Genomic DNA, 23,029 nt, shown 5'->3' with positions numbered 1-23,029 from the left:
CAGTCAAAAATGAGATTAAATTATTCTGACAGGATTCTGTGATCTGCAGTCTAGTGACCAAAGATGGTACTTGCAAGCTTTAAACACAGAGATAAATCTAAATGCATTAAAATCATTGCAGCATTTACAATTAAAATTGTAGGAAGCAGATAACCCAGAGCTGCATCCCCCAAGCGTCCCCTCGGTATGCATGCCAAGTTTCAGGTGCCTGAGCACATGGTACAGGTGATAAGACGCAGGCAGACAGGAGCACACGCACATTCTTTGTTAGCTTACATGCAATCAATTTCTTAACCACCTTTCAAATTTTCCCGAAGTGGTTTATGCCATGAAAACAATGCAGACATATCAATAAAGTCATACTAAGCATCAGAAATTTTAAATGCAACCAGTGTCAGTCCAGTACGGTTGCAAAATGTCTATTTTTTAAAATTTATCCGAGTGTTAAACGTGCTTTCTGATGTGGCTGTTCGTAACTGTGAGAGCTCTGGGTTCAAGGCTTGCAATGGTGGGCAGAAAGAACCCGCTGGCCAGGGCTGCCTCTGCATTTCCCTCACCCTTCGCAACGCTTCAATGACCAGGGCTGACCCCCTCAGTGTTTGGGCTTGAAAGCCTTGCATGGCTTGGGCCGCAGTACCTGGCAGAGCACCGCTTCCAGCTGCAGGCCTCTCGTTCTCTGAGAGTCACCTCCAAGGGAAGCACCAAGGGTGGCAACAAGGGGGAGGGATTTTTCTGCCCCCCCCCATCTGCAAAACTACCTCCCCACTGCAGCCCACTCAGCTGGCACAGAATTTGCCATCTTTTCGGCACCAGGTTAAGATGTCCTTTTATGACAAAGCTTTTAAAGACTTGTTCGGCTATCCAGGGGCTTAAGAGGATGACCCGTCACAGGGCTTTTACATTCTTCCTTATTGTTTGTTTTAGCTGTTTTAAACTTGTATTTTTGACATATTTTCTGGTGTGTTATTGCATTTTATTTTCTGATTTATGGATTGTCACAGACTGCAGAGCTTAGGTTGTGAGGTGGTGTGGAGGGGGAGGAGGGGGAGATAGTAGTATACCTTGGCCCATAAGGAAGAGGGGCTGAGACCCTGCCAAGGTGACTCACATCCTGGTGGAGACTTGCTCCTCCTCTCCTACCCAGTCCCCCGCAGAATGCCTCTCCAGAGCCAACATGGAAATAATCATAGAATCACAGAGATGGAAGGGGGCTGTTCTCATTTCTGCGGTACAACCCCCTTCTCAATGCAGGAATCAGGTCTCCCATCCAAATACCAGCCAGGCCTGACCCCACTTAGCTTCTGAGATCAGGCGCTTTATGGAAGCTTAGAACTGCAGTGGCTGTGGGGGCTGGATCCGGGCACTCTGAATGTGGAGCCTCTGAGCTCAGTGTTAGAGCGTGCAGTTCTCCTGGGCATATCTAGACACCTTCTAGTGGTTCCGGGTTTGTGCCCTTAGGGAGTGATTACACTCATGTGTAGACAGACAACATGTCCCACAGGCTGGCTGGGAAATGCTGCACAGTTTAGGGCTCCCCCCGCTTTCTTTCTTTCTAAATGCACGTAAGGATGAATGAATTGATTAATGGCCCCTTCTTGGTTTCCAGTAACAACCATATTTGTTGTCAACTGGCAAACTTAACTGAAGCGGGTAGAAAACGGCTCTCCACTTCCCAGAGGTGCAGTCCTGAAGTAATCAAAGGGGATTCCTAACTCTCATACCGCACATTCAGTGCCAGTGATCAAGGCAAATGTTTCTAGAGTGGCTATCAACAAGGGCCCAGGGCCTTTGCTGGAGACTTAAATGAGTAAGTGCTGTGTGCGGGTGCAGATTGGGTCACCCTTTTAAAGGCTTGCAAGATGGAAACATTCTTCTAATGTTTCAGTTCAGATGTGGCAGTTATAAACAAGAAAATATTGAATCTGGAAAATAAACGGAAGACTGTACAACTGAAAAGCCATTGGGTGGGAATTAGACTCGGTTATCACTAGATGAGGTTCACTGGGTCACTAAATTAGGGTGCAAACTAGTAAGACTGGAAGTTGTAGGATTTTTGTCTCCCTAACCATGGATAGGATTTTGCCTTTAGTCATGACTAGCTTCATTTCAATGGGCCTACTCTATGCAAGACCAGGTCTAGATCCAGTCCATGATATATGTAGCATTTGCTCTCCTTCTAGTACTCATTCACTACATTGCAAAATGATGAACAAACTAAACAAAATTAGAACCCTCACTTGCAATATCCCCATTCATTTAAGGACTAGTAATGCTACCTAACTCCATGTATCTCCTCCAACCACCATTTCCTGAAATGTGGTCAATGGGACTATGTTGGTAGCAACTTTATAGAGATGTTCTTTCCAGAAAGAACCATCAAAAGCCATCAAGACACATCCATAAGCCTCCTCCTGTCCACATGTGGCAAACCATGTTCAGAACAACGAGATGAGCTTTCCATCGTGGTGCTTTCCAAATGTTCTGAAATACAACTTCCTGACCATCAACTACATTCACTGAGCTGGTGAAAGTTGGAATCCAAAACCTCTGGAGGGCACCAGATCGGGGAAAGTTGCATTAGAGGATACGCATATTCTTTCCCTATTTCATGCTGCTTTGATTTTAATCAGTGTATTGCAGTTATTACTCATGCATTAAGCATGAGAAGAGCTAGCACATAAATGAGGGGAGGATGCTGGGTTTTGCTGGTGGCCTTACCCCACCTTCCCTGGCTGTGCAAACCCCCATCCTTCATGCATTGGAGGGAGGTCCAGTGGGGGAGCAAGTGGCATCCATAGAGACTAGATTATGTGAGTGGGAGTCTTACAGTATGCAAGATCTCTACTGAAAAACAACCAGCTTCCCTTCAGAATTTCAGTCACTCTATAGAGAAAGAAGCATCGAACAGAGTTTATGCAATACACTAATGACTGGACGAATGGAGGAGAAATTTGTTCTGTTTGCATGTTGATGCAAACTTCCTTAATTTCACATCTGCAAGCTGATAACTGGACTTAAACTCAGACAGCCTCCCCCACCCTCAGAAAATATGCACTTCTCTGAATCTTGCCATAGATATCTCCAGTCAAAACCTATGTGTACTAAAATGCATACATTAGGAAAACTGATGCTCAGAATTAACATTACAGTAGGAAAACTGCTAGCAAACCTGTTTATTTTGCAAAAGTGTGAAAAATAATCTTATGGATTTTCATGGAGACTTCAAAAATACTTCTTAAAATTTGAGATGAACCAAACTTAAGACTGGAAAAATGAGAAACTGAAACGAACTGAAATTGGTTGATTTGGCCACCTCTAGAAGCCAATCTTTTTTTCAATGTTTTGGGGGACCATCTTATGCCTATTTAGAAAGACATGGAGATTGCTGAAGTTGGCGGACTTCCTTCTGTCTCAACATGCAGTGCTGTTTGTAGTCCTGCTGCCCTATGCATTTCCGTTGTCCTTTTGTAAGACACTTGGAGTGCAAAACTTGATAGAAGGGCAGCTCATTAAGAAAGAGGAGTAGCAGGGGTGGCAATAAACCTCACATGGTTTTTATATTCTTCTCCCTCAGCTTCAATTTGGAACCAGGCTATGATTTCTTACACATCTATGATGGGCCCAACTCACTCAGCCCCTTGATTGGCAGCTTCTACGACACCCAGCTGCCGGAGAGGATTGAAAGCAGCGGCAATGCTCTGTTCCTGGCCTTCCGGAGTGATGCCTCCGTCAGCAACACGGGATTTGTGATCCATTACACAGGTGTGTATCAGGCGCCAAGAGGCAGGCTGCTGCTGGTGCCCGGGGGCAACTGTGTGCCCATGAGAGCCACACAGCGAAGTGCTGTGTGGCCTCGGACACACGAGCACGTTTATTACAGACTAAAGTGTTATGGAATGTTGTTCACTTTGTTAGATAAAAGGAGTGTTACCTTGAGTTCTCTCTCCACCTCCCCATGTGTGTGTGTGTGAACTGAAATGCAGAGTGTACAGGCATCATTCAGGACCATAAGTGTGGCCTCATCACATACATTTCTAAGAGAGAACGAGCTCTTGCCGAACGCAGAGAGGGGCTGTCAGAAAAGGGGTGAGGCTTGGGAGGCATGGCCTGCCCCACAACGGTACAGCTTGTGTGTCCAGGACGCTTGCAGGGGAGAGAGGAGCGTGTTTCTGATATTTATGCTATTTCTCTCTGAGCATGTGGCTTATGGGAGAGACAAACATTCCAAGCTTGTGCTAATTGTGCCGGATGGCTTCTTGGTGGCCGAAACTCTTGCTTTTCTGGGTAAGAGGTGAGTCCTTTTGTCTGTGCTTACCAGGCGCTATCAATGAGGTAATTTCCGGGTGTCTCCGGACAATGGGTCATCTACTCTGCAGGATTGTTTTGCCGAATCTCTTTAAGGGGGGGAAATGCCTGGCCTTTTGCCCACAAGAACTCCAGCATGCATCCTTCTCCCACACTGGCTAGCCCAGGGTATTCAGTCCTTCTTCCTGAAGTCAAGCCTGGCACAGATCCCTGCATCTCCAGGGGGCTATCACTGAAGCAGCTGTTGTAGCTACGAAATGTCTGCCCCACCCTTCCTTGGTCAAACTCAGTTCAGTTAGAGAATCTATATTATATTAGGATTGTAGCAATGAAGCCCCACTGTGAACAGTGCATGAGAAGAGAAAAATGGGGGAGGGATGCATGCATGCCGCGGGGAGAAAGACGAACGGGAGAACATGCGCTGTGGGTGAGGGTGCAAATAAAAGGGGATGATACAGAGAACACAGAAAGCCAGTCCGTCTAGGTCAGTATTGCCTGTTCCAGGCTCCCTCAACATGGTACCTTCCGGGTAACACACTGAGGAAAGCTACGTGATACTTCCTGGCAGCAAGTCTCCATTGTTTCAGACATGGATCTTTCCCAGCACTGCTTGGAGAGGCAAGGACTGGGACCTGGGGTGTGCACTCCATCACTTCTCCCAGGATCTGCTTTCCAGGTAGCAGGTCATGTCTTGGACTTAAGCAGCCAAAACATAGTCCCCTTGTCCTCATGGCAAAGCAGCATAAGACAAGTTGAGAAAGAAGCACACCAAGGTATCAAAGTGAGGCTTAAAATGCAAAGGGTTAATAAGAATAATACAGAATAGCAATAATAGCTGAATCATAGAATTGTAAGTAGTCGAGTTGGAAGGGGTCAGGAAGGCCATCGGGTCCAACCCCTGCTGTTGCAGGACACTTATTAACACCACACCATTCAGATGGCTGTCCAGTTTTGCCTTGAATGACTCTAGTGTGGGAGCCCGTGACCTCTCTAGGCAACTGGTTCCACCGTCGCATTGCTCTGACAGGGAGGAAGCTTTTCCTGCTGCCCAGCCTGAATCTGGGTTTTTGCAACTTCAATTGATTATTCCATGTCCTGCACTCTGGGATCAGTGAGAAGAGATCCTGACCTTCCTCTTTGGGACAGACTTTGAGGCACTTATAGAGGGATATCATGCCCCCCTCAGTCTGGTCTTCATGAAGTTGAACATGCCCCAGTTTAACTGGGAATCAAACCCAGCTGCAAAGGGGGTGGAGAACCTTTTTTCCTTTCTTAACAGCTCCTAAGTGAATGCACCATGAAGAACATTTTCAGAGGGAGAGAAATGTACCAAAGTAATGTATTCTAGCTTGTCTCTTCTTCCATTTCTGCTCTGCATTTGAATAGTCCAATGCAGCCTTTGTCACTCTTCGAAGGGCAGAGTGTGCTTTTTGTTTTTCCTGATGGCTTTTGGCTTCCGGGGCACTTAAGAGCCCTGCAGGGTTAAGCAGGTACAGCAGGATGAAAGATCTGTTCAGTGGCCGGCCTGGTTGCTCTCTCTCTGGAGGGAAGCCAGTGAGACAAGCCAGTCCCTGCACAGTGCAGGATGCGTGCGGGTTGGCTGCATGCAGCGATGGTTGCACTCCACAGTGCTTCCTCTCCACCCTGGTTCTTTCAGAAGGAAAGAAGAACGTGAAGTGCTGCTCTGGGGTCTGATCCCTCCCTGAAACAGTTCGTTGCTGCTGAAATGTAATGGGGTTGGGTTGCTCAGGGGACGAGCCCTGAGCTTAGATGTCACCATTTCAAATCTTATCCATGTCCTCCACCATCTGAAATATCACTTCTCTGACAAGAATGTGGACACCCGTGCCAGCCTGCTCAGCTGGACCAGGGGCCTTTCCAGTCCAGCACCCAGTTTCGCAGTGCCTAGCCTGTTACTCATGAGAATCCCTAAAGTAGGATGTCAGAGCCAGCCCCTTCTTCTGCTATTGTTCACAGCACCAGGGAGCTTCTGGTTCTCAGGGTAGCATAGCCAGGAGACATGGCAAGCCCCCCACTCCCCATGGATTGGTCTAATCGCTTTTTGAAGCCACCAGAACCAGTAGTCTTCTCCACCGCTTGTGCCAGCAGCGTCCACAGGCTGACTGTGCTGTGAAGCACTAGCCTGCACCCATCTGTGACCATTCTCTTTTTCGTCCTGCTTGGAGCCTCCATTTTTCTGTCTGGCTTTGCAGACCTGCAAACAGGAGCACAGGCCTCTGCCCTGTGAGCAAGCTGGGATTCCACCCCTGCCCCACCACCCCAGCAGTGCCAGTTGACTCGTCATCAGGGGCTTCTTCAAAAGGATAGTGGAAATGGTAGTTTGCTTGAGGTGTGGCAGATTCTCTTCCAGAGATCCCTGAACATCTGTCCACCACTCACCAAGAAGGGATTATTATGAAACTGGTGTAGGTCCAGAAAGTCCTGTATTTCTCTATGAAACCAAGAGATCTGCCCACCAGAAACTATGGTGCTTGCAAGATTTCTTATTCCACGGTCAAAAGGAGTTGAACAAAAGTGCTTGTTTGCAATATGCCCGGTGTTGCTATCCTTCTTTTAACTATGTAGGGAGAAAGAAAGAAAGAAATCTGTTCCCGTGTTAAGGTGAATTTACCCACTTTTGCCCTTTTGAGCATGCTGGAAACTGAAACTTGCTTATCCTTTGAAATTCACTCATTTCCAAATGTTGCGATGGCGCACGCCATTAAAAAACGCAGAGAAACGTGCATATTGCAGAGTGGTGGGGAGGGGTGTTAAAAAGGCATAGCATTAGGACACATGCTTGCAAAGATTTGCATACTACCCAAAAATGCAGGGGGGCAGAGTGATCGGTGCAAAATTCTTTCTGCACATTCATGAAAACTTTAAAAAGAGGGCATTTGGAACAGGCTGAAGTAGGGACTGCCCCAAAATCTGAGCTAAACTGAACTTAGATTGGAAAGCGAGCATGAGACTGACACCCATGACATCATTAGACCCAGCAGCGTCCGCCTCGCACTTTGCACCCTGCCCCATCTCCATGCTTGGCGATAAGATGCTCTGGGCAGAAACCAAATGATCCATTATTTGCATTCAGCCAATTAAAACTGCAGTGATCCCCTATAAGAAAGAATGGGTCTGCCTTTCAGCTTGCCTCTGGGTCTCACGGTTTGCCCCCTCCTCTGTGTTTGACAAAGAATAGTCCCATTACGTTGGTGCTGCTCTCTGAGCTTTTGCATGCAGGGTAGGCATGGCGGCACTTCCCCGTTTGTCTGTGTGTCTCTCAAACACACCTGTGGCTCTAATTGTGCCAATATGCCGCCCACAGAGCTGAACTGCTGGGAGCCAGGAATGAGGTTTTAACTTTGCTCATTACCTTTGCTGTGCAAGAAAAGGGAAGCTGGAGAGTCTGAGCTAGAGAAACTGCTAAAAGCTGAACTTACACAAACTGAAGAGATGGAGGGAAGAAAGGGGAAGGAAAGGCAGAGCAAAGCCGCCTTTTCCAAGTCAGGCATCCTGTCAGGCAGGCTGGCACTGAGCAACACAGGAGAAATTCAGAGATGGCTGTGAATTTGCAATCCGAAGGCCCTGTTGTGTCTGGCCAGCACTGGGATTCTGGTGCCCAGAGGCCCACATGCAACCTGTCTCAAGGTATCAGCCTTATGCAAATATTGTCCCTGGCCACAAGGGCTTTGGAACACTTCTCAGTTGGCATGCAGAGAAACACACAAAAGCTGCTGTCAGCAATCCGCCCACCCTCACGCTCCCCCCGAAACCTGGCTTATCGTCATCTTTGAGGCTGAAATCAGCATTCATGCCTACAGCGACAAGAGGCAGGAGGCATTTCAAACAATCTTGGCTCTTCAAATGAAACTGGTTTGGGGGAGCAGGAGTTCTTGAAGTGTCAGCTTGAGATGGGAGGATCGTCAGCAAGACCGGGAGTGGCTCTGGCTGTGACGCTGCTCTCTCTTTCTGTGGCACAGAGGGCGGAATCGGTGCTTGGTTCCTTGGCGTGCTGGTATGTGGAATGGAAGTGGCCAGTCCTCCTTGGGGAAGTCTAGCACAGGCCACGAAGTGGCAGCCTTGGGCAGCAGACTTGGCCGTGGTGGGGAATGCCAGCCCCACACCCACTCCTTTCCTCACAGCACCAGCTCACTGAAGCCCATGTCACGCGAGAAGCAAGCTTGGTGCACCCCCAAATGCCTCACCTCTTCGGAGTCCAATCCAGATGGATGTATATTGGCCAGAACAGTTTCCTCTGATTGAATCTCCTGGAGCTGCATCACTGTCCTACATCCAATGGGCAGAAATTAAGTCTCTGGAGGAATGAAGATGTGAGAAAGAAGCCAACAACTCACGGGCCCTCTGGAGTCATGCCCCCCTTCCCCAAACTTCCTTTTTTGCCCTGCCGTGTTTCTCAGATAAGCCACCTGCAAGCAAACACCTGGGCCCCATGACCTACGCTCTGTCACAGGACCAAACCGAGATAGAATGGGGACCCAGAAGATCTGGTTGCTAGTCCCCACTCAGCAATGAAGCTCATTCTGGGGCAGTCTCTCACTCACTCGCAGCCTAACCTACCTCACAGGCTTGTCGTTGTTGGCATAAAAATGGAGTAGAAGGGAGCTATGGAGGCCATCTTGGATTCCTCTCCTCATCTTGGGTTTTCCTTGAGGGAAAATGGTAGAATATAAATGCAACATGGTGGTGGTGGTGATGATTAAAGCCGGGGGCGTGGAGTCCTCTCCCAAGACATGCATTAGCCTTGAAACCCATTCTCTCAAGATTCCTTCTGTTTTCACTGAGGAGAAACTCTCTATCATCCTCCTAATTTCAGTACATGGGGCAAGGAGATGATGTGGCAGAACATCATGAAATCAAGGGAGAGCGGTGCAGAAAGAGGAGCACATGTTCCCTTCGCTATTGGGCAGTCTTCTCTGGCTCGATGTTGAGAGGGTGAAAGGTACATAAAGAGGAAAAAGCCCCCCGGAGCAGATACCAAGTCCAAAGGGCAGGGGTCTTTTGTGAGGGCGGTCAGCAGGGTCCCTCGTCCCACTCTTTCCCCACAGCGAAGGCGGTTGCTGCTTCATTTGTCTCAAGGAAAGCACAGAGCTGCAGAGCCAGGGTGCCGCTAGGGTGCCTGGCAGCTGGGTGGCAGGCCAAGTGCCAAGCTGCAGCCAGTGCTGCTCCCAAGAGGAAAGGCACCCGGCTCGTCACAATGACGAGAAAAGGCAGCGGACGGCCACAGGAAGCCTGAAGAGGTGAGGGCTTCTTTAGCGTGAGGAAAGCGACTCCTGTTCATCCTTGTTGGAAGTCAATGCTGCAGGCAAGAAAGGAGGCCTTTCCCTGCGGCTGCTGGGTGTTGGTGTCCACTGGGCCCCTTTCATTCACTGCCTTGCTCAACGCAACCTCTCTGTGTCGCAGGCTCTGCCTAAGGGCCGTTCTCCCTCCTCGTTCGGCAGCGCCATCTCCTTCTGGTGCCCCCAGCACAGCGTGGGGATGGCTGAGTGTTACACTTGCCTCCCACGCTGCTGCGGGGCCACTGAAAGCAGAAAATCCATGCATGCCCGAGCTAAAGGAACGATCCATGGAAAAAATGAAAGTGGAACTCATTAACATGCAGATATTGCCAAAATTATGTAAAGGTCATTGCACTGAAAGTGCACTTGACCATGCCGGATAGTGCAATCCTAGGCCTTGTTAGACAGAAACAATGTATGGCCTTGAACTCTTGGTCCATGGATGCCTGCACTTGAAAAATGGGCACAACAAGATGTGTGAATTTCTCAGTGGGGAAAAACGCTGTGCAGAACTGGGATAGAATGCGCATGATAATGAAAAGGCAGACACCACTGATGGGGTCAAATTTGACATACATGCCCATTCCTAGTTTAACTTAATCATGTATAATGGGGTGCCTGGACAACCCCAGGCATACATTTTGTTGTGTAACTAATACTTAATTAGACCTACAATCTCATCCCTATAGGACATTGTCAAAAGCAGGTTGATAAATCTTGCCAAATTTCAGCCTACTACCTTTTTTGGGTCTCCCCCCGCCCCACCACCGATAAACCAAAATATGCCTGGAGAACAAAACTCCCTCAAATTTGCTGTGGGATACATTTGGACCCCAAACAAAGGAACAAAAGGAAGTTAAGTGTAGGTCATCTTAGCCTCTTCTGAAAGCCATAAGTTTGAGCAGAAAAACTCCAGCAAAACAAAATTAAAGTCAGTTAAAATCCATTGAAAGTAAGGGGATCGTTGGTTGGTTGGTTGGTTTGTCTGTTGTTATGCTGCTGATTTGACAGGCCAAACTACTGTCAAGCTAATCCAAAGTCAAGAGGTCAAGGCTGTTATGTGCAGTTATGCCTTGCTGCAGGAATGTTTAAGCCTAAAATGAGATCTGAAAGCTGAAAGCTGAAAGCCATTCCAGCGGAGACCTCCTGGGGAAACATTCAGCCAGACAAAGCCCTTTCATTGGCAGCCTTTGCCTTGCCTTGCCTGAGGTGGTTTGGTTTGGGAACAAAAATGGCCCATCTTGGTACTACTCCTAGCTCTCAAATTCTCGTGGAGCGAAGGCTGAAACTTTCGGGGGGCACCAGGCTAGAGAAGGTTGGTGAAGGCTGGCACAGACACTGGCTAGGCAGATCAATTGTCTGACTTGGCACGAAACTGCTTTGCCTTCCATGGTTACCTGAAGGAGCACCTACGTCCCTATATGGCCGCCCACCCCTTGAGATCAGCAGGAGAGGCCCTCCTCTGGGAACCCTCCGTGAAGGACATTAGGAGGGTGAGTACCCGGAGGAGGGCTTTCTCTGCGGTGGTGCCCAGTCTATGGAATGCGCTCCCTAGAGAGGTCCGCCTGGCGCCGTCGTTATTTGTTTTTCGGTGCCAGGCGAAGACCTTTTTATTCAAACGTTATTTTAATTGTTAATATTATTTATTTATTTTATTTTTCGGGCCAGGTCAACTCGTATTATTATTGTTTATTATATTCAATATTGGGAGCTGCCCCTGTTCTGCAGTGGCTATCATTCTGCCCTTGGAGCATTCCAGATAAGGCTGTTTTTGTGCATTTGCTGCTGGCCATTCATGATTGTTTATGGTACTTTGGGTGGTGTGGCATCCTGTAGAATTATTGCTTTGTTTTCCAAGCACTTTTGTGGTTAGAGGTAAGGAAAGGGTTCTTGTTTGTGTTTTGCATCAAAAGCAACTCAAAGATCTGCACAGAGTTATTGCATTGCTTCACTATACCTTGGTGCTAGCTAGAGGTTATATAGGAGAAAGCTGGCACAGGCAAGAAGGGAAGGGAAGGGAAGGGAAGGGAAGGGAAGGGAAGGGAAGGGAAGGGAAGGGAAGGGAAGGGAAGGGAAGGGAAGGAAAGGAAAGGAAAGGAAAGGAAAGGAAAGGAAAGGAAAGGAAAGGAACACTTGTGTAGAGATCTGATCTTGATTCTGTAAGCAGTCTGAATTAAAGCAGTAGGTTCTGGAGACTCATCTAGAAAATATTGTATTCTTTTCTAATGTGATTAGATTTCCTTGTATGCAGAAACAGGTCGATTATGACTCGGTGAAACCATCTTGGCACATCCACCTCAGAATAGATTGCTGGTACTAGCTCAGAGACCGAAGTTCAAAACACTTAGAAGTTCAAAATGCTTGAGGAAACCCCAATCTAAAATAAATGTTTCCCATTTAGCAGAAGCATTTTCGATTTGTAGCATCTGGAAGCTCAGTTCCAGCTGAAAAAATTCCAGACCTGTCTGCCCTCTTCAGCTGCAGCGCACCACACACAAAGTGACCAATGGATTAAGCTCTACTTTTCACAGATAACGAGGACCTCTTAGGCTCTGAATCTTTGGAGAAGATTTTATTTTAAAGAAAGAATCGATAAAATCAAAATCCTAGATACATTTTCTGATTGTTTTTCCTGGAGCTGCACCTTTCACAATTAAAATAAAATGCCATAAAAAGCTTGATTGCTTTTAATGAACAATTTTCAAATTACAAAAGCTCTGGTTTAATCAAGGGCCCTCATTACATTTCATGTGCACATTTAAAAAGATGAGAAAGGAGGTGGAAGAAAAGAAAAGAAAAGAAAAGAAAAGAAAAGAAAAGAAAAGAAAAGAAAAGAAAGTTTTGCCAGATAAAAGCTTGATGGGAATGTCACATTGTGTAGGATTCTATACATATGTATAGGATCATATCCTGCTTAATTTTGTTTAAAGAATTGGTGAGCCATGGAGAGAAGTGCAAAAATATTTTCATTTTATATGACTACCTGTAGTTCTCTTTCCCTTATCTTGGCTGAGTTGTCGGTCTGTCTATGAGATGACTTATGAGGAGAAACCATAGATCAGGAGGAAAGATACTTGAGGGATTTGCTTTTTGTGTCTTCCAATACAGCCTTACCAATCCGCTTGCACTAAGTTGAGGACTGGTGCTGAGCTGTGTACCAGGTTATGCACCTCCTCAAGATTCTGCAGCATTCTCGCCTCCAAACCCAGATGCATATTTTGAGAGAAAACCTGTCCATTGCGCAGTCTTAGCTGTGTGAGCTCCAACGTGATCTCCGTGGGGTTCAGCCTAAATTCAGAAACCGTCAGCCCAGATCTCCGTAACAGCCCTCTGTCTGTCCCCAGCAGCTGCTCTTGAGAACTAAATGACCGTTTTTCCCATCACGTACTGAACCCGGATCTCCCTGTTGGTCCCAGACAGGCCTCTGTGGCACCTCATCGGAACTGCCACCTGCTTCTGGTCAGTCAAAGCCAAGCACATTGCCATGGTCCACAGGGGGTTCTGGTGCCCACTTGCCCTTCTGGAGACCATGGGCGGTCCTTTCTCCTTCAAGGTGGAGCCATCAGCCACGAACTGTCCTCTAACTCGACTCCAGCCCCAGTGCTCCTGGATCCCCACACTGAGTCCATCCAATCCATCTCTTCCTCTCCTGCAGCTCTGAATTCTCTTTTTCATAAACACGCAAGCAGTGTAGTTAAAATCAGGACAGATAGGAATGAACCCGAACAAGGAAGCAGAGCACTTCTCCCTTGTATCCTTGGTATTTTTCAGCAGAGTGATTCCTCACAAAGGCTCAAATTCTTCATAGTCGCTGCTGCAAAGTCATTTTCAGCCTTGCCATTGCTATAAAGTGCATTTCAACCAGATTCCCCATGTTTCTGTCAGGGACTGAGGTTCTGAACCCAGAACCTGACGGCCTGAGGCTGGGGGTGAGCCAGGTGCATGACATGGAGCTGTGTGAGCTCAAGGCTCAAACTTTTTTTCCACCGAAGAGGACAGAGACAGTGTGGTGTAGTGGTTAGGAGCATAGGACTCAGGCATTCTGGGTTCTAGTCCCTGTACTCAGCCAGGGAGCCACCTGAGTGACTTTGGGCCAGTTACACACACTCACTCCAGCCTACCTGACAGAGTTGTTGTTGTGAGGATGAAATAGAGAGAAGGATCACTTTGTCTTGATCCTTTGAAGGGAAAGGTGGGATTTAAGCAGAATACCCGCAACGCAACATCAGATCCTGTGACTGGCGGTTGGCATGAAGACTCTTGGTTGGTCACCCAAGTCAGGCAGTCATCCCCCACCCCTGCCGATGCTGGGGGAGAGCTTGCTCACAAGCAACGCTGCCCTCCCACAACGGGCAGGCGCACAGGGTGGAGGAGCTGGACGGTGGGGAAAGCCTGCTCCCCTGCTCAGCAGAGCGGGGAGATGACTCCCCCCCTTCCCCACCCTCCTGGCCACAGCCCCCCAGGGAAAGGAAGGGTGCTGGGTTGCCTGGCTTCCTGCTAATCAGAGCGAAGGGGGTGATTTTGAGGACTGTGGCACAAGATGGAAACTCCTCCTGCTTGTATGGGGCTGTGACTGTGTCAGGAGAGGGGTGCCGGCGAAAGCTGCCTCTTCCTTGATTTTCCATGAAGAGCAACACCAGAAGGACAGTGCGCTCACCGGGTCTTTCTTGCCTCTTACACTGTCACCGGCTCGCTTCCCGCAGCGCCTTGGCCCGGCCTGCTCTGGCTCCCTCCCCTCCTGCCTCTATGGCAACGAAGGGCATTGCCCCGCCAGAATCCAGAATGCTCCCCAGTCTCCGCTCTCCGTTGGTGCTGGCTCGCTGGCCAGCGACCGCCTTGCCCGCTCTCCACACGTGTGTCTCCGCTGTCTCGCCTCCCTTCCGTCCCTTTGCTCACCCCCCTCCTCCTCTGCCCCCCTCCCCTGCACCACTCCACCCAGCCCAGCTGTTCCTGCTCCGTCGGCAATCCCGCACAACTGTGCGCTCGCCCGTGTCTCCCGGCTGCGGTCTTCTCGCGAGTTGCTCTCCCCACACAGATTCCCAGCCTTGCCCTGTCATCTTCGGCCCTGCTCTGTGGAAGGCCCCCGGAAAGGGCTGAGCCCCCTGCCTCCTCACAGGGGCAGTGACAAACGGAATTGTCTCCCTGTTTCTCTTCACTGGAGGCTTCTGATTATCCCGGTGGTGCAATGGGGCCACAGGCCATAGTGGGAGGAGGTGCCCAGGGAGGAGCTCTTGCCTTGCTCTCCCGGAGAAGAGGCAACGCCAAGGGACTCCCCTGCTGGCCAGGCACTGCCTCTCCAGGCCCCAAGTGGAGACTGAGCGAGCAGCGGTGGGGGTGGGGGCAGTTGCTTCCTCACGCACCCCTGCTGACGCTGGGAGGCCTGGGATCACTTCGGAGCATCCCCGTCCCAGGATCAAAGGCACGTGGGAGCAAGCTGCCAGCAGACGCCCCTTGCTGGCCACTGTTGGCCAGGGCTACTTGGCGACCACTTGCCATCCCTCTTGAGAAGGGATTCCGGAGCCTCTGGGGTCGGCTGCGGCTTGGGAGTGTCGTCCAGGCTCAGGTGACACTACAAGCCAGGGCTAGCTGGGGTGGCTTGTAAGCCATCCCCTGGGAGACACACTCGGTTCAGATGGCACAGCAAGACCCTGCAGCTGAAAAGGTACCAGGGCTTGTCATGTCCTGTGAACCCAGCCTCGGTGTCCAGTTTGGGCCATTTATCAGGTACCTGAACATGGATCTCGCTTCTCCTATATGCCTTCTTCCGTCCAAGCCTGTGATCGGCCCGTGAAGCTACATCTTCTCGGTCTAAGACACTTCTTTAGTGCCTGGATACAAAGGAGAGGTGACAACTGGTCATATCTAATTAACGTTTTGAGTATTATCTCGTTGCAGAAAACCCAAGGGAATCCTGCTTTGATCCTGGCTTGATTAAGAATGGTACTCGGGCTGGAAACGAATTGAAACTGGGATCCACCATCACATATCACTGCGACAGTGGCTACATGATTGAAGGGGTGTCTACCTTGACATGCATCATGGGAGGAGATGGGAAACCTGTGTGGAATAAACCACGGCCGGTGTGTACAGGTATGGTGGGGAGAAGGCCACTGCCCCAAGGAGGAGCGTCAGTGTCGTTCAGTGCTGCGTACCGGAATGAAATCACGATTGAGTTCAAACAGAAAAGAATTTCCAGTTTTGCACTTCTTCTTCTTCTTTTTTTTTTTTTTTTTTTTGAGTCAGCACCCAAACCAAAATTCAGTTATCCTTAAAAAAAAACCCTAACTGCTTCCCTAACAGGGAAGTTTTGCAAAAGAGTCTTCTAATCAAAACCTGAGTTATGTTATGGGAAGGGCACACACAGTGTGTGTATTAGTGAAAAATAATAATTAATAATGCTACACATTAATTTCCTTTCCAGAATGTGTCTACTATTCAAAATAGCAAACAAAATACATCTATTAGGAAAGTACACTCAAACATATGTGCAAATTTTCACGTGAATCTGAAAAAAGAAAAGAATTAGCTCAAAGATTGTGACAAACTGAACCTGAGAAAAATGAAGAGAAACCAAAACGGGCAGATGTGGGTTTCCCTGTTGTGCACAGATACAGCATACTCAGACGGACATGCTCATGTGCCAAGCCCCACAGGTCAAGAAACCCCACAGTTCCCACATTTCTTATACAATCCTGCCTTTTGAGAGCAAAGTGAGGCTGTAGAAAAATGCATATTAAGGAGTTACCCCTTCCAGTTGATGGCACAGTATTCCTGATGAAATATGTATCAGGCGCCGGTTCTGCTAAGGGAGAAGTCTGTGTCTCCTTAATGAGAGACTGCAGTGTGCCGACTGCGTGCTGCGCACTGAATTAAGAGATGCTGTGAGGCTTGTCTGAAGGGAAATGGGGAAGAGCGCTGGGGATTGGCATGCAACCTGACGGCACTTCTTCTTAATCTGTTTCAGCACCATGCGGAGGCCAATACATCGGGTCAGACGGGGTTGTCCTTTCACCAAACTATCCCCGGAACTACACCAGTGGACAAGTGTGCCTGTATTTCATCGTTGTGCCCAAAGACTATGGTATTTTCTGGGTGTTCACAAGTTCCAATTTTTAGGTGATCTTAAAAGTTACAGTTTAACTCAGCAGAGGCAGCCCATGATACTCTGTTGCTTGAAGCAGGAAACCCAGAAGGTGCCTTGCAGGATGGTCAAATTAGGATAAAGAACAGCTTGTTTATTTGGTATTGTGTTGTCTTCTAATAGTACCCCAGAAGCTGCTGCTTCTCTTTATCTAAGAGTACCCTGTTGTCTAGGCAAATTAATAGAACACCAAAGATTCCCTCCGACAGTTTCCTCTAAAGCAGCGTTTTGAGAGCAGTGACAAAAATTGAAAGGTGTGTCAAGATAACCTGAATTCGGTTCTCAAAATAAAACCATTGCTGTGGTTTGCATACATTATGCATATTAAGTATATGTTGAAAACAGCTTGTCTTATTTTGCTGAGCCTCCAAGCTCCCCCTGTATTTTGCAGCCCCATGGCCAGGGGGGACGTGGTACTGGTGGGATTCCAGAGCCTAACTTTGTGTATCCCACTCGTGTGAGAAGAGGAGACCTTGTCCTCTCCAGTGCTTAGCAGATGTAGCTCCTTCCTGACTGTCCAATCTGCAGAGCAAGTCCTAAGCGCCACAGGCCACTGGGAGTCTCCTCTGGAGACCTCCTTTGTGTTTTGTTTTGTTCGTTTTTGTGTTTTTCCCCGATTTATCTCCTGCCTTTTTCCTACAAAGGGCTCAAGGCAGCTTACCTCATTCTCCTCCTCCATCTTATCCCCACAACAACAACAACCCTGTGAGGTGGGTTGGGCTGAGAGTCTGTGCCTGGCCCAGAGTTACCCGCTTGGCTCCATGGCCGAGCGGGGACTCGAACCCGGATCGCCTGAGTCCCAGTCCCTTGCTCTTCACCACTGCACCACACTGGCTTTGTTGGCATCGGGAGGAGATCAGAAGTGGGTTCCCTGCAGCATTTCAGCACAATAGCTGATTTCGCCAAGTTCACAAGCCTTGCCACGCGCTTTGCTATTGAAATTTCCTAGTGAGAGGCCAAGGTGCCTGTGAATCTGCAAATGGGCATTTGTGAGTTGAAAATAACCAATCTTGCAAGTGAAAAACAAGTGACGACAATGACAGGAATTTGAGCCTTGCGGTTTCAAAGCTGAAAGCTGCTGCTATGTTTTGAGTACACACATGCGCACCCTCTCCCAAATAACCCAAAAACTTCAGCCACTGTCTTTTTAATGTTCTAATGATCTCCCTGTTATTTCTTTTCCTCTCACTTCTAGTGGTGGGGGGGAATATGCTTGTCTCCCAGATATTTACAATTAAAGCCATCATTTTGAAAAGCCCTGATGTTCAGATGAGCTCTGCTCCCATGCAGCCCAGTTTCCTTTTCTGTGGGGCCTCTGATCCCAGAATTTCGACTTGAGGCTCAGTGCTTAGCACCCACCATTCCTCCATTCCTGCCTGGAATGTCTGCACTTCTGGGCCTTCTCCTATCAGTGGCCTCTGGGCCAGAGGGCATTTTGCCACGAATTCTGCCCCCCTTCGCATGGGACAAGACTCACAAATGAGGATGTAAGAAAAGCCCTGGTGCATGTCATCCAAGGTCCACCTCGTTCAATGACTTGTGTCCAGAAAGCAGGATGGGACACACAGCAGGTCTCTTCCTCCAAAGTGCTGTGCAGTCGTCTGCCACGGGTTGTCCTGACATTCTGGTAGCCACAAGGCATATCAAACTCCATCCATTTTCCTAATCTCTTTTTAAAGGCATTTTAAGTTGGCAGCCATTACCACGTTATGTGACAGTGGATGAATTATGTGTTTGCCTTAGGGAGTTCTTCCCAATTTTGCCTCTTGAATGATCAAAAGTTTGTTCAATGGAAAGAGCTGCAGGGAGAAAAGTTATCTTTCTCCAGACTGCACCTAACCTTATAATAAAGTTGGTGCTGTACCATGGCAAGGACTTCAAATTGATAAGATTCCTGTTGCTCGTTGCAGAGTGAGAAATTTGCTCCATCTAGGTTGTCTACTCTACTCTACTCTACTCTACTCTACTCTACTCTACTCTACCCTACCCTACTCTTGGTTTTATTTTTTATTTTAAAAATATTTTAAAATTATTTTATTTTAATAATTATTTTTTAATTTACCCAGTTTGCAAGCATATTTTAATTTCTTGGCTGCAGTCCCCATCTGCGGTGATCTTGGAGCCCAGGAAAATAAAATCTGTCACAACCTCCATTTCTTCCCCATCTCTTTGCCAGGAAGTGATAGGACCAGATACCATGATCTTAGTTTCCTTAATGTTGAGTTTCAAAAATAAGTAATTAGCTATCTGAAGTTCTCTTTTGGGGAAAAAAAGACTTCACCCAAGTTGTCAAAAATGGTACATGTATGTTCAGAATCAACAAGAGAAATGTAAAAGAAAGCTATCTCAGTGCTTTTGCAATTGTTCCTTCCCCATCCCCAACACACACACAAACACATGTCGAAGTTAACTATATTGCTGCACTGAAGCTAAGCTTTGCTGACGTGTGATGTGTCCCAAGGCCAGCTATGGTTTACTGGGTACCAGCTGGTTTTGCCGCTGAGCGGCTGCCAATCAGTTGGTGCCTCGTGGGGAGCCAGTGCTGGCCCACAACCTACCCCATTGCTTTTAATACCACCCTCCGTGGCACTCAGAGGACTTTTCCCACAACTCTTGCATTCATCCTTCCCTTCCCTAGGAAGCTGGTCAGTACCAGCCATCTCTGAAGTCACTGGAAGGGCAAGTACAGGTGCAGGGCAGGCATGAGGGGCACCAAAGAGTTGCTCCTGTTCACAAAGTGGCCCCATTTGCAACAGTGGACACAAACATGATACCTAAAGGAACGCCTGCTTCCATATTTGCCCTCCCGCCCCTTGAGATCGGCAGCAGAGGCCCTCCTCCGGGAGCCCTCCATGAAAGACATCAGGAGGCAAAATACCCGGAGGAGGGCCTTCTCTGCCGTGGCGCCCCACCTATGGAATGCGCTCCCCAGAGAGGTCTGCCTGGCGCCACCGCTATTTGTTTTTCGGCGCCAGGCTAAGACCTTTTTATTTAAAACATATTTTAAGAACACTTAATATCTATAGGTTTTGATTGTTCAGCCAGGGTGTTTCTGAGGTTTTTAATTGTATTTGTATTATGTTTATTTGTTTATGTGAGCCGTCCCGAGGCTATAAGCAGTGGGGCAGCATACAAACATTCTAAACAAACAAACAAATAAACAAACACGAGCAGGAACACAATTCTCAGGAAATGTTCACAGTTCCTCAGATTTGCCTTGCCTTCGCTAGTGTGCATTATCTGCAAATGTGCGCTACAGACAGAGAGAGAGACAAGACAACAGCTGGCTTAGCGTTGTGGGTAAGATATTAAATAGCGTTGCTGACAAATGAGACCTGCAAAAAAGGTTGCAGTATAAGGCTGCCCGTTGCTTGTTCAAGACTCCCAGACATCTCCTTCCTCTGATACCCTAGCCTGCAAGGATGTTTAGCTTTCTGTGTTCCTTGAGACTACTGAGTACGTTCCTCCTTAGGCTGTCCTTTTGTGTGTGTGGGGGGGGGGTTGCCTTTGAACTTCAAAGTCCTGCTTCACTGAGGATATATCCAGCTGTGCTGAAACCTCCTTCAAGTTTCTCAGTGGCCCCACGTTCTCTCCATTTCTGCGAAGAAAACCGAACTGGAGCCGCTTCCAGAAGGGGTCATGATAAACATGTGGCCGTTAACCTTCCTCTGATGATGCCATTTCCCCCTTGGTGTGCTTCTTTGACAGTCGTGTTCGGTCAGTTTGCCTTCTTCCAGACGGCTCTCCACGACATCATCGAGGTGCACGATGGCCCCAACCAGCATTCCCGTCTCCTCGGCTCCCTCTCCGGCTCTCACACAGGTAAGGAAAAGTTCTTCTCTTCCATGCTTTACTTGGAGATGCTCCCAGGAAAGGAATAGTTTCTCAAGTGCTTTTCTAAAAGGAGCCTGGGTGACCGGCTTCCGTGTCATGCCCTTCTGGAGGACATCTCCTCAGAGAAGGACCTCACCCTGGCAGCTGCGATTTCCATCTATGCAGTGTGCTCCCCAGAAAGCCTCGCCTGGCCCCTTTCAGAGCCAAGGAAAGCCTTGAAAGAACCTAAGATTTAAGAACGGCTTTAGATCTTCTCACTGTCTTGGTCTGCTGCCTTGGTTTTACTTCAGCTCCAGGCAGGACCTTCATTGGAACGTTGCTCCTGGGTTTTCCTGGGCTTATGTATACACTGTTCTCACCCCTGTTCTAGTGTTTGTATCTCATATTTGGAATCTACATGTGTGCCACCAGAGAATTTTGACAATTGGCAGCCTGAATGCTTAATAAACAGCGGAAGAAATCAGTGATGTTTCCTTGTTCTCGCATCTTGCTGCCCAGCTGCTTTTGTTCCTCTCCTCCTTTAGGCGAATCCTTGCCTCTGGCCACCAGCAACCAAATACTGATCAAGTTCAGTGCCAAAGGCCAAGCCACTGCCAAAGGCTTCCACTTTGTCTACCAAGGTAGGCAGAGGGCCTGGGAGAGCACGGATGAATGTTGGCAAGCCAGTGGGAGGCGGCGTGGGGCTGCTGTGGGGGGCAACAGGGCAGGACCACTCTGGAAGTAGGTCAAAGGGGGTGGCACAGATCTCGCGGACTGAAAAAGAGCCTGACTGAAACTCAGCTTTGCAACACGTTTGCACGGAAGCCTGGGGCTTGTCTGGACTCCTCCGTCGGTGCAATGGCATCAGGGCTCAGGCACTGCTTTTGGCAGGGAAGCTGAAGTCGTCTCTCCCCAGCCGAATCCCTCCATCAGAATTCCTGCTCCCTCTGACCTTCGCTGCAGTTCTCGTGGTGACTGGAGCGGGGAAGAGATTTTCCCAACGGGATCGATCAGGTCACATTCACTTTACAAAGGGCCTCCTTTTGAACTGTTAGAACTGCTTTGGTGAGCCCTGGATTTAGGGATCTCCTTGCGGGGCCTGACGTGTGTTCTGCCACGCCGGACTCGTACACATCAAAATTGACCACTGTGTCACTGGGCTCAGCACTAGAACGCTGGTGCATTTCTGCCTATTTCTCCCGGCGCTCCACACCACCAACGGCAAGTTGATGCATCCGGTGTTCGTGGCTCGCTCTCAGCTGGTGCGTGCCACCAGGGCCGCTGTGGAGGAGTGCGGGGGGGGGGGGCTACAGCAGGCTCCTGGGAACTGCAAGGTCTGCAGACATACCCAACGCTGTGCATCCCAAAGGGCAGGGCGCAGAATAATGGGCTCCAGTTGCAGGAAGCCAGATTCCTGGTAGACATCAAGAGGAACTGCCTGACTGTTCGAGAAGCACAGCGATGGAACCAATTCCCTAGGGAGGTCCTGGGCTGTCCCACATGAGAAACGTTCAGGATGCAGCCGGATAGCCCTCTGTCAGGGATGCTTTACTGTGGAGTCTGCACTGAGCAGGGCATTATAAGTCCCTTCCATGAAAAGAAGGGGGATGTAAAAGACCACCCACCCACCCCAGCCAGACTGATGAGGATTGGGCATGCTCAGTGGCCCCAGAATGAGGGTGGGGTGGAAGGAGAATTCTGGAAGAGGGCATGACTAGCTGCAGCCTCTGTTTCAGGCCCTGCTTTTTATTGTCATTTGAAATATCCATTGGCTTTTCAGGCAAAAGATATCCAGAGGGTCTTTGCGTGCACCCATCCTCCCTGCTTTACAAGCCCAGAGCCTGCAAGGCGCTGTCTTGCACCACCGCCAACCGTCTCCCCAGCACTGGGGGCCATGCCTCACTGACCCTGGCTGCAGGCCACAGGAGCGAGACGTGTGCTCACTGATGAGGATGCCTCCGTGCATCACCCGCCGTCCCACTGAGCAGGAGCTGCCAAGTCCCCGAGCGAGGCACTCTGGGCTGAGCTGGGGGGAGGCAGGGTGCGTGGCTTCCCTCCCGGCCAGGGCGCATCTGCTCATCCAGGCAGGGGCAGCTGCCTCGCCCACCCTGTGGCCTCCACCCTTATTCTCCCCCTTGTCCCCCCTGCTGGCAGCACGCCCAAGCGCCCGCCCTTGTGGGCTTCGCTCCTGCCCTCGGCGCCTTGCTCGGAGGGACCCGTCCCTGGAGCCAGGGAGGCCCTCTGGGTGCAGCAGCCCAGCAGGAGAGCAGCGGGCTTGGGATGCTTCAGCCGCAACTGCCCAGCTCTTCCTGAGGAGCTGCCCTGTCTCCAGCATTTCATATCTCATGTGGGGAGGGTGTTGAGTAGGCTTCCTCTGGCCATGTGCAGAGTGCCTTTCCAGCTTTCAGTCAAAGCATTGCTTTTTTTTTTTATTCTTCTGACAGTTTTGCTCTGAAGAATAGTTTCCCCCTGG

General features: G+C 49.1%; 1 protein-coding gene across 1 annotated transcript in view; it reads left to right on the top strand.

Moving 5' to 3' along the window:
• The window catches only part of LOC123020788 (CUB and sushi domain-containing protein 2-like), a 429,441-nt gene that overhangs the window by 294,992 nt on the left and 111,420 nt on the right, over nt 1-23,029 (top strand). Inside the window, exons 19-23 of the mRNA XM_044424965.1 lie at nt 3,575-3,762; nt 15,498-15,692; nt 16,567-16,683; nt 20,452-20,565; nt 21,102-21,197. Of these exons, the coding sequence (XP_044280900.1) occupies nt 3,575-3,762; nt 15,498-15,692; nt 16,567-16,683; nt 20,452-20,565; nt 21,102-21,197 (710 nt within the window). The remainder of the gene's footprint in view (nt 1-3,574; nt 3,763-15,497; nt 15,693-16,566; nt 16,684-20,451; nt 20,566-21,101; nt 21,198-23,029) is intronic.

Source organism: Varanus komodoensis, unplaced genomic scaffold (assembly GCF_004798865.1).
Source record: "Varanus komodoensis strain SLA01 unplaced genomic scaffold, ASM479886v1 scaffold15, whole genome shotgun sequence".
Taxonomy (NCBI): Eukaryota; Metazoa; Chordata; class Lepidosauria; order Squamata; family Varanidae; genus Varanus; species Varanus komodoensis.
This window is presented reverse-complemented; position numbering and strand designations above follow the sequence as displayed.